General features: G+C 43.6%; 1 protein-coding gene across 1 annotated transcript; it reads right to left on the reverse strand.

The window, feature by feature from the left end:
• Positions 1 to 853: 853 nt before the first annotated feature.
• On the reverse strand, positions 854 to 6,328 carry LOC143474612 (homeodomain-interacting protein kinase 1-like). Its single transcript, XM_076972110.1, has 11 exons — positions 6,095 to 6,328; positions 4,612 to 4,976; positions 3,823 to 3,946; positions 3,028 to 3,147; positions 2,842 to 2,928; positions 2,371 to 2,552; positions 1,810 to 2,023; positions 1,550 to 1,647; positions 1,281 to 1,429; positions 1,069 to 1,188; positions 854 to 879 (listed from the first exon to the last, which is right to left on the reverse strand). Exons 1-11 carry the CDS (start codon positions 6,326 to 6,328, stop codon positions 854 to 856), a joined length of 1,719 nt encoding a protein of 572 aa, XP_076828225.1.
• Positions 6,329 to 11,483: the final 5,155 nt, after the last annotated feature.

Raw genomic sequence — 11,483 nt, forward strand, 5'->3', positions numbered from 1 at the left:
TTTTCATTGTATGCGCCTTATGTTTGGAATGAGCGTCAAGCTGTCTTAAACCTAGGCTTCTTACCCTCTCTGAAATTGTGTTGTGTATAGAAGTATTGTATGTCATTGTGTATAATTGTTTTGTTCTGCAAATATTGGCCAGGACTCCCTGGGAGAAGAGTTATTGTAACTCAGTGAGATTCCTCCTGGTTGAATAAATGTTAAATAAAAATAAATATATAAAACAGATGATGCATCTGAAATAAACATAATTTAAAAACAAAATACTAAAATAGGCTAAAACAAACAAAAATGGACTAACAAACAAACAAACAAAAAAGCCCAGACACTGCAGTATTGAAATTCTGTAATAAAGTCATTTTTTTCAGGTAAGAAGAGCCTGCTGAGGGGTAGTTCAAAGTCAAAGTCTACTTTATTGTCAAATCTGTGATACGTGCGGGACATACACAGGATTGAAATTACGTTACTCTCAGACTCCATAGTGCAGCGGTAAACATTTACATAAAATTAACATTAACTAAAACAGTAAAAAAAGGAATAGTACAATAGTAACGGTAAGTACAATAGTAAAGATAAAAAATATAGCTGAGTTGTTTATATATATAATAAAATAAATAGAGGTCTCTGAAATTTACATTCAAGTAAGTGGCGTATGCAGCAGTAAGTAAACATACTGTATGTGCAAAGTGAATGTATGAGGAATCTGGTGTAATTACGATTAAAGTGAACGTATGCAATGAATTAGAAATATAATGTGCAAATGTAACAGGAGTGCAAATTGAAGAAAGAGCAGGGAGTGAGTTGATCCTCCTGACTGGTGGACTGGTGCCAGGGGGATCTGCCTCCTGAACTGTCATGAGATCACAACAGATCCTGGACCTGTAGGAGGAGCCAAGACACAAAATGGCAGTGAGATATCAATACTCCCAGCTGAACTACTCTCTGGACTACACCTGGTTGCAGCATGTGGATAAGACAACAGAGCGAAGATAAGATTTTCTATGGGGCAGTGTGAAGTGTGACGGCAGCTGCAGCGTGAGAAGGCAAACTGCTCTACAGACGCTCTACCTGGCTCAGAGAGGCTGAAACTTGGAGGACGCGGCTCTGTGTCTCTCGGCGCCGGGCAGGGCTGCTCTGGCAGAAGGCACAACCGAGGTCTTTTTGGACCATCCCGGAGGCCGCGGCGCTCTATTCTATAAGGAGATGTGAGACAGTGATCAACGACTGCGACCTGTCGACAGAGCCGGAGGGGAGGGAGAGGCAGAGCGCGTGGGACTCACCCGGTGGGATGACCATGGCCAGCGACTTGGGCAGGGTGGCGGCGTTTTCCACAAAGGTGGGCAGGCGCCTGGGGCTGAGCGGGCTGCAGGTGTCCGAGTCCCCCACGGTCACACAGCTGTTGACGTCCACCCGCTTGTTCACGCCGCAGCTAGGGAGGAGTGTTTAAATCCACAAAGTGAGCAAACAGAAGGGTGACCGTTTCAACACAGAGCAAACACAGAGCTCAGAGGCACAGGAGGCGGAGCAAAGGAGTTTGTGGGGAGGGCACCTGGTGGGCAGGATCTTGGCATTGTCCTTGCCCTCGGTGTCGCTGGAGATGGTGATCATTCTGACAGCGGGGCGGAGTGTGTCCGAGATGACGATGGGCTGAGATGGGTGCGTGGCAGAGGACACACACACAACCAACAAACAGGTCACATGTACTTAATGGCAAGACCCTTCAAACATAGCTGAAAAGCACATTTCCGGTGAGTAATTTCTTATCTGAACACCTGCAGTGTTTAATGTGAGCTGTAGGTTTGGGGATACTGGTGCAACACACGACAAGCTTGTGCTGGCAGGCCCACCTGGCTGTGTTGGTCGGGCTGGCTGCTGAAGGTGACTGGAAGGTTGGAGTTGGTGCTGGCCCCCGCCCCCAGCCCCGCCCCCAGCCACACCCCCACTGCCGAACAGGCCTCTGCTGCCGTCGAAGCCCGTGCACCTCTGCTTACAGATCTCCATGTTCTGGAAGCAAGACTTTACACTGCAAAGTGAGAGAGACAGAGAGTGAGACAGACAATGAGAGTGACACACAGAGTCAGTGAGACAGAAAGAGGTGAGTTACAGCACTGTGCTACAGCAAGTTACAATAAGATGGCGTTCCTTAAAAAGAGCTCTTTGGGGTTTTCTTCCATTTGCATGCAACTTTAGTGTGCTTCCAGTTGGAATTCTTAGCTCCTTGTCTGAATACATTTAACATGAAAGAAGCAAATTATGGAGCGCCCAGCCCTGCATAATGATCGACACGCAAACCATCCTGCCCGCGTCGGAGCTGGAACACAGGCTGGACTGTGTGAGACGGAGGGACGGCCCTGTACACACTACACTCACTGTGCACTGTGAGGGTAGTGAGAGAGGTGAGCCATGGTGACGAATGGGTGTTTGAGAGTCTCCAATGGCGTGATCCGTTTCCCTGCGTCCAGCGTCAGCATCTTTTTAAGCAGGTTGATGAACTCCCACCGGTCAGCCTTCTCCACCTGAACGTCTGTGCCTTCCAGAATGGGCATGTTGACCTGCATGGGAGACGAACGGGTAGGTCATATTATGTGCCAGCAGAGGGCGGCGATGTGCATAAGACGCTGTTTCAGCAGCAACATTGCCGTGTCTTCCTCTGCATTTCACAGGCGCTGTTGTGACTTACATACACTTCTTATTATGACAGCACGAACCCTCGAACCCTTGAACTCAAAACCAAGACCTTGCTCTACATGCTCCACCAGCAGCTGGTGCGCTTTGTTCTTCATTTGCATGTCACAGCAGTGATGCTAAGCGTGCAATAAGGTGTACAAGAGCACAAATAACCTGCTTCATGTCATCGAGACGGTCGAAAATGTATCTCCTGGTCTCTTGGGACTTGACGCCAAGCTCCACCTCATGCTCTAAAGGCGTCTGGGGAACATAGAAGGAGAAAAAACGTTCAGGTGTACTGTCAGGTGCCATTACAGATCTCTTATGAACCGAACACATGGCACAAGAAGGATGGGGGACCTTGAGTCTCCACAGATGGTAGCTGGAGCCAGAGCCCCTGTGGAAGAAGCATCTGGTCTTGGTTCCCGCACTCAGGAGGTTCTCTGCTGGAAGGCCCTGCGTCTGGGAGATGTACCGGATCTGCGGCGACAGCGTACAGGAGGGATGATTTTATGGTATGATGGGATGACTATTTTATGTTCATATATTGATCCTGAAGACGAGCTAGCAAAGACAACTACTCTATCCATACCCTACATGTCCCTACAGCCACAAAGCCACCATGGGTCTGCACCTCTAACACAGTAAGGGCTTCGCTTTCCTAAAACACCTTGCACCAGTCAACCCTGTTGTACTGGGAGCTTCACCTGGACCCATCTTAGAATTCCACTGTCATGCAAACCTGAGATTTTTTTCCCACTGCAAGACAGTATTTCTAGCACTACTGTAAAGAGCTCTTATTAGATTACCAATTATAGCCAGCAAACACATCTCAGGCCTAAAGGGCCCACAGATCACACTCTCAACACATTTGAGTTAATTGTTTTGTTGGTTCCCCAAAAATCATTCATAGTCTCTTCCTTGCCAGTCATTACAGAACAGCTAGCAAGCTGCATAAATAGAATAAAGGTGGCCATCACTGTTAGCAACTCCACTCTTCTCCCAAACAAGATTTACATCTTTATTACACAGCGAGGAAGTTCTGGAAAGGAGGTGGGAAAGCAGACTCTAAATCAGCACTGTTCTTCGATGCTTCGTGAATAAAGACAGAAGCGTGAGAAAGGCGAGGTTCGGGTCCGAGGCCCGTGGGCTGACCTGATCGTATTCAGATGCTCCAGGATACAGGGGACAGCCCAGGAAGAGCTCGGCGATGACACAGCCCAGGGACCACATATCGATGGCCTCGCAGAACGGGAGACCCAGGATGATCTCGGGCGATCTGGACCAAAAAGACAAAAACGTCCATCATGACGTTTAGCATGATACTGTGGTTTGTGGTGATTCAAAGGTACTCACTTTAACACAGAGTGATGAATTAATGTGTGAAAATGTAAAAGCTTAAAAAGTATTTTTTTTACTACCTGAAATATTCTTTTGGTAGCACAATACTGGCCTGTGCATTACCCATCTACTACTGTAGTGTAACCTGACACTGACACTACACTGACACACTGACACTACATACTGATGTGCTGTTCTCCACTACGTAAATACAGAACAACACTGCCATGGTGTAACTACAATGGAGCAGTGCAGGTACCCTGTACTGATATTACCAAAGCCTGAAGCATAAAACCAACCAAAAAAATATTTTTATGTGTGCTGAGAGCATCTTAACTTCTCAGGCACTGAAAATATTAAGATATTCTTTGGTGTTTGGATAAATGACAACACTTACATGATCCAGTTAAAAATACATCACTTATAAATCAAATGGCAATCAAACGCGTTGCAGTTCATTGTAATGCTTATCACAATCTTAATGTGCAGCCGTGTCACCATAGCCATCCACAACGGGCAGTTCACCTCTCAAGCACACTCGAGCGGAAGCGATTCCCGCAACCATGCATCTGTTTCCAATATGCCTTAGGCCGTGCCACTCACCGGTAGTATCTGGTCTGCAGGTAGGAGGAGCACACGGCCTTGGAGACGTGGGTGGCGGAGCCGAAGTCGATGACCTTGACCCGGTACGGCTGCCTGACGGGGTCCACCAGCATGATGTTGTCAGGCTTGAGGTCGGTGTGGATCAGGCCCAGACTCTTCAGCTTCAGGAGCGCCATGGCCAACTGCTGCACTATGGGCCGGATGCACTTCAGCGGCAGCGGGCTGTGCTTGACGAAGTCCTGCAAGCTCTGCCCCAGCATCTCAAACACCAGGCATAAGTGGTTCCTGTGCTGGAAGCACTCGTACGAGCGAACAATGTTGAACTCGTCTACGTTCTCCTTGTTGAGACGGCTCAGGATGCTCATCTGAGCAGATGGGGGAAGATGGGACAGGCGTTAAGTTATGTGGGCACAGCATTCAAGGGCTAATATGCTACGTAACTTCAATAGCATCAGCCCAGTTACTGCATGGCTCCCTTCAGACATTTACTTTTGCTATATTTGGCAGATGCTCTTTTCCAGAGGGAAATGACCCCTGATCAGTGGCGGCTGGTGCACAAATAATTGAGGGGGGTGTAAACAAATTAAAAACAAATAAAGCAGTCTTATTGCCCTTTATTTATTTGAACATGAATTTTGCCCTAACGTTCTTCAAGTGAATGCTTTGTGAGAAGATTATTTTGTAAAGATAAAACTGAATTTTCTCTCATTTTGTATGAGCTGCTGCTCCAGCCTGCTGATATTCAACATGAACCGATTTACGTTGGAGGTTCGCGCGAGGTGGGCGGAGTCTCGCCCTACGATCACTCGCGAAAGTATAAACCAGCTTTAACGAACCGCAGCTGACTGACACTACCAACAAGAGTGGGTGTGTCCAACAAGAGTGGGTGTGTCTGAAACCGACCAATTAAACTGCAGCCTCAGATCAGTGCTTGGCAAAAGTTTATGCCTCTCCATGCACTCTCATTAGACCGGTGCCCCGCACACAGGAAGTGTGCACAATGTAAGCAATTAAATACAATTATGTGTTTACACTTTTAATAAATTCAAACATGGCAATTAGACACACAGTGTCACTAAATAATTTCCTCACTATCGCAGTTTATAATGAACTCATTTTAATATCGGAACAATATTAAGGGGGCGGCGCCCCAGTGCCCCATATTGACCAGCCGCCACTGCCCCTGATTACAAATTGCAGTGTTAGCCAATATCAGCCTATTACATCTTATTAGAGCAGGAACAAAGCAACATCAGGGCTACAATTGTGTAACGCGGGAGTACAGGTAGGTACTTGACGTGTGAAAAGAGAAACAATATAAGCCGTGAGAGCACAGTAAAACAATAAACAAAACTTCAGACAGCTGAAACGGATCATTGCTGATTACGTCCCGCAACTCCTGGTGGTAGAGGGAGTGGCAGCCGAGCCAGCCCTGACACATTGATTCTCAAAACCTCTTTTAAATCTACCATAATTTCCCCACCTCGATCAGGCCCTGGCGGGCATAGGCAGGGTGATTTTTCAGGATCTTGATGGCGACAGATTGACTGGTGCCGCGCTTCCAGCACTTGGCCACCTGGCCAAAAGTCCCGCGGCCAAGGAACTCCAGCACCTCGTATCTGTTGGAGGCAGAGCAGAGGACCTCGTGCTGCACTAGACGATAGTCGTCCATGCTGAGGAAACTGCTGCTTGTAGCCATGGAGTCAAAGTACGCCATGGACCAGGTGGTAGAGATTTAACCAATCTGAATATCTTATTTAGTTATCTGGGTTAACTAACCTCAGAACAAACTCTTTGAATAAAAAGCAGAAGAAAACTACACGGAATTCATTCGTAGTCGACCGTAAATGTTGTTCTGTTTGCACATCACTATGACAACGCGTAATGTAAACTAGCGGTTTCCATGGAAGCTCAATTCGAATTCTACGATTGTGACGTGGTAACAGGCACCACAACGCGCTACGCAGCGCTGCTTTATTAGCATATAAGATCAAATATAAGGTCGATTAATTTCAAAACAATACATAAACCAACAGCACTGTTTTAAATGTGCGTGTTTGGGTAGCCAGCTACAGTTTTGCTTTTTCTCTAATTCGCTCGCTAGCTATTACCTAACCACTCCCCCCCCAAACGATCACGTTGGCGTATTAATATGTAGTTAAGATATATGCTCGTTTGGGTAGGATTTAATCCAGTAGCTCTACCTTACCTAACAAACTAGCAATATTTTATTTAATGGTAGTTTATTTTCAAAGCACACAATCTTAACGTCTTAATGCACTCTCGAGTTTACCGCTGGAATTACAAGAGGTTGATACATTTCTTATGTATTTGTAACTTATATATTTGTAACGTTATATAAGCGAACCATTCAGTCAAATAGCTATTTGTTGCGAAACGAAACACAGTTCATTTCAAGCATCTTCAAATGCTTTAGCCAATATCCAACACTTTTTTTTAATCTGAAAAAGCAACATTAAAATGAAAGTATTTCCAAGTATTTCAAGCAGTCGTACGAACCCTAAAATTGGGTCTGTCCACTACAAACTCCTTTATGCTTTTAATTCTTCAGCCGAACGCTTGGTGAAGGGGGTTGTATAGAAGGATAAACTGATAGCACATGTACATCTCAGAGACTCTGCTGGATGTAACACAGTTCGTCTGGAATACGTATTTAAGAGCGCGTGCTCATCGCCAACACGTCTCTGATAGTCTGTGGTGGATCGTGAAAGACCTCCAGCAGCTGCATTACAGACCTACCTGGCTGCGTCATGATCGCGCCTGCGTCTCGGAGACGCTTATGAGATCTCTCCTAGACTATTTAATACGGCGTTTATTCATCTGCAGCCACACTTCCGATATCTCACGACGAAAAAAAATATCCAGTTTATTTACCCCAGATCCACATATATGATTCAATACGTTACTAGTTCGCTAGCTCTGGCGCCATCCACCAGCGATATAACACTGAATCTGTGTCCATTTTACGTTCGCCACCCCCCCCTCCCCCGCTCAACAAAATACACTCGCCACCGGCTCCAGGTTAAAATCTCACTCCAAGCGAACGTCAAAAGTTGGCAACCCTGTGAATGTGGCATTTAAAATCAAACCAGATTGAATTACACTTAAAGCTAGATTTTACATTCTTCTTCCTCCCTAAGTTAAAGCTACGAAATACACAAGCAGCGCGATCGTATGAGCCACTAAGAAGCCTAAAGACTCAAACAGAAATATACACTGGAAAATTATGCTATATTATTTTATGTAATTAATTAATATTATTAATATTATTAGCACAAAACAAAATTAAGTGAAAGGGATTTTCATTTAACATGTTTATTTAACAGAAAATCAACAATATGCAACAAACGTGTAACTAACAAATTAAAGATGAGCGTCTTGCTGGTGCCAGGTGGAGGTAGTCTTTTAGGCATTTTTCAGCCTCTGCTTTCATAGGAGCGGGTAGCGCTGGGTTCTTCACTGCGGCAGCTGTGTGTCAAAATGTAGAATATTATTACTATTCTTGTTAAAGAGGCATAAGGGCTACACATTTATCAGTTATATTACCCTGAATACATAAAGTAAACTGCATGTAAGAAATAAATCATCTAATGTATCTGTTATTAGGCTAGGCTTAAGGTATTAGGTTACAAGCATAGTAAGTAATTGGAGGAGGAGTAGTATTTTCCAAAATATACAAAGGTGTTGTTATTTACCGGTCATTTTGCCGTAAAACTTTAAAAACCACATGACCTATAAGAGTCCGTAAATGCTATGCGCTTCATGCTAAAGCTAAAAATGTAAGATGTAAGTCGTTCTAATATACTCACCAATAACAAGCTGTCCACAGGCTGTCTGTTTTAATCCTCGCTTGTGTCCCCTGCCACACCAGTTAAGGCTTTTTGCCAGGTTTGGGGTGAAGACCTTGCTGGAGATCCACCATATCGTTCTCTTTATTGTGTGGCCTCCACTTAGTGACAGCATGTTGGTCTGAAATAAAGCACAATAAGAATAGAAATGGATAAACAGCAATCTCACTGCACCAACTGCACCTTCATAACATATGTCCTAGGAAATGTACATTCTGTTTTGCATTTTGTAATCAGGGTTCTTATTTAAAATCAGTTAATATCTTATTCATTGTATTGACTTAAAGTAAGTGATTAGAACGTTTTTGACTAATAATATAAAACTGTATACAGTCTTGGCTAAAATATTTGCACTTCTTTTTAGAAAATATTTAGATGCAATATTGACAGATTGGTGAACCTCTACCCATCTCTGGAGAGAAAGATAGATAGATAGATAGATAGAGAGAGAGAGATAGATAGATAGATAGAGAGAGAGATAGAGATAGATAGTCAAGTCAAATTTATTTATATAGCGCATTTTACAAAACATGTTGTCACAAAGCAGCTTTACAATCATATGGGTCCAGATCCCTAATGAGCAAGCCAAAGGCAACAGTGGCGAGGAAAAACATGATGGTGGAGATTAGGAAGAAACCTCGGGAGGACCAAGACTCAAAAGAGAACCCATCCTCCACTGGGCGGCCCTTTAGCACAAGTCCATATTTGTGGAGATAGAGAGTTGGTGGTAGCTAGATTTGATTTACAGTTTTTCTCAGTCGATTTGGTACATTTCTTTCATCATGATTTTCAAAACAGTTGCAAAGCACATAATTCACTCAAAATTCTTTGTTTTTGCTTCAAAAGCAAATATTTAGGTCAGTCAATTTGTCAGTGCCATCAGAGTATCTAGTCTGTGTGCCATTAACTATGAACAAGGCAGTCAAAATAATTATGTTGTCATGTTGTCAGTGCAACTATAAGTCAAAGTCAAATTTATTTATATAACGCTTTTCACAACACATGTTGTCACAAAGCAGCTTTACAGGATTTACATGGTTAACAATACTATGGGTCCATATCCCTAATGAGCAAGCCAAAGGCGACAGTGGTGAGGAAAAACTCCCTATGATGGTGGGGAATAGGAAGAAACCTCGGGAGGACCAAGACTCAAAAGGGAACCCATCCATTGGGCGGCCCGTTACAGTCACAAGTCACAGTCAGTGCAGACTGTAAGTACATTCTGATGGAAACTAGCTAAGCTTTTGATTTCAAGAATGCTGCACATGCTGTGGTATATCAAATGAAACAATACATTTTACACACAAAATACAAAGTTACACAGAACACAAAGTTACACATGACTGTATTTGGGAGACTGATAGAAAGTAATTGGGCTGGAATCAATTTTGTACAGCAATATTGTTTGACTGTATTGTTTGCACTGCAATTTGTTGACAAAAACAAATCTGATTGAAATTCAGAAAAGACAGACAGCTGACTGGAAAAACTGCAAAATTAGAAGAAACTTATTCTACACATTCAAAACAACCTGAGCACATACAGCCTCCAGAGAATATACACATTTCTGAATTTACATACATTTTCTCTATGAAATGTTTGAACAATTGAACACAGACACAGTTGTTCTTCCAATATTCAGCTGCACCCAGTGACCAGCTTCAGCCATTGTAAAACCATGACTTACATGTACAACATGGTCCACAATTGTTGCCCTTATTTCACTGTTTTGTCCCCTCAGCCTTACACCACACAGTCTTACTCCTCTTCTTGGCTGTTCACCCTGCACATGGCCTTGTGTTTCCATTATGAGACTTTGTGATACTGCAGTGTTTAGCCTCTATAAATGTTTGCCAATTACAGTAAAGGTTCATGAGACGCACCTCTGACCTGTAGTTGAGACCATTGGTTGATCTAAACCTTCACAAATTCCCTTTTTTACTGTATCTGAATGTTCACCTGCGAAAAATTTAATCAAGTTAGGAAAAAATTACCAAAATGTAACGACAAAAAAAAGAAGTAAAATGATGCCTTAGAGATTATGACGACATGTTCAGCACTTTTGCATCTAATGACCCAGGCGTTGGGTCTAAATGTTTTGGAGAGTAAGACAATTCAACAGACAATACGTACAACACATTTTGATAAACATGACATAAGCAATAATGTATTTGTTCTGTTCCGGACACTTGCAGCGGGATTTGTTCGTTTGTTTAATCCCAGTTGGTGAACATTTTAATTCTCTTTTGCGCCACAAGGGGGCAGCCTTGCTACATTTGTGCTCCTGTTTTTGTTTAAATCGCGCCATCTAACGGTTAGTGGCTATAAGCAGCAAGGAGATTAGGAAACAGCCATTCGAGCACAAAAAATCCAACTAGAGATAGAAGGGCACCAAATTACCTAGGTGACTACGTAACTGAAGACGAGGATAGTGATGGAATGCATATCACAGTAGACTACTGCTGTAGAGCAGTGTGTGGCATTCCACAGACTAATGATGAAGCAATGCAATCAGACAATTCAAAAGAATGGAGAAAAGCAATGGATGAAGAAATCCAATCTCTAAATGAGACAAAACCTTCACCCCGACAACACTAGCAGTGGGCAAGAAACCCGTGGGGGGTAGGTGGGTTTACGCAATCAAGTCTGGTGTAGATGGGAATGACCAATACAAGGCTCGATTTACCGCTAAGGGCTACAGCCAGAAAATGGGAGTAGACTATGGGGAAACGTTTTCACCAACAGCAGACCTAACGAGTATAAGAGTTGTGTTACAAAAGGCAGTACAGGAACATTTACTGGTCCACCAGATGGATGTGAAAACGGCGTTCTTACACGCCCCCATCGACTATGAGGTCTACATAAATACACCAGAGGGTTATCAAGAAAAAGAGGGTGTAATATATAAGCTGGAGAAATCACTTTATGGACTCAAACAGTCTGGACGAAATTGGAATAGGGTTTTACATAATTGTTTAACAGAAAATGGATTCACACAAAACC

The sequence above is a fragment of the Brachyhypopomus gauderio genome, chromosome 14, assembly GCF_052324685.1.
Source record: "Brachyhypopomus gauderio isolate BG-103 chromosome 14, BGAUD_0.2, whole genome shotgun sequence".
NCBI lineage: Eukaryota > Metazoa > Chordata > Actinopteri > Gymnotiformes > Hypopomidae > Brachyhypopomus > Brachyhypopomus gauderio.

Coding starts and splice junctions, on each gene's coding strand:
- LOC143474612 (XM_076972110.1), bottom strand. CDS start 6,328: ATGGCGTACTTTGACTCCATGGCTACAAGCAGCAGTTTCCTCAGCATG. Junction 3,947..4,611: donor CTGCAGACCAGATACTACCG/GTGAGTGGCACG, acceptor TTTTTGGTCCAG/ATCGCCCGAGATCATCCTGG. Junction 1,430..1,549: donor GCCAAGATCCTGCCCACCAG/GTGCCCTCCCCA, acceptor ACTCCTCCCTAG/CTGCGGCGTGAACAAGCGGG.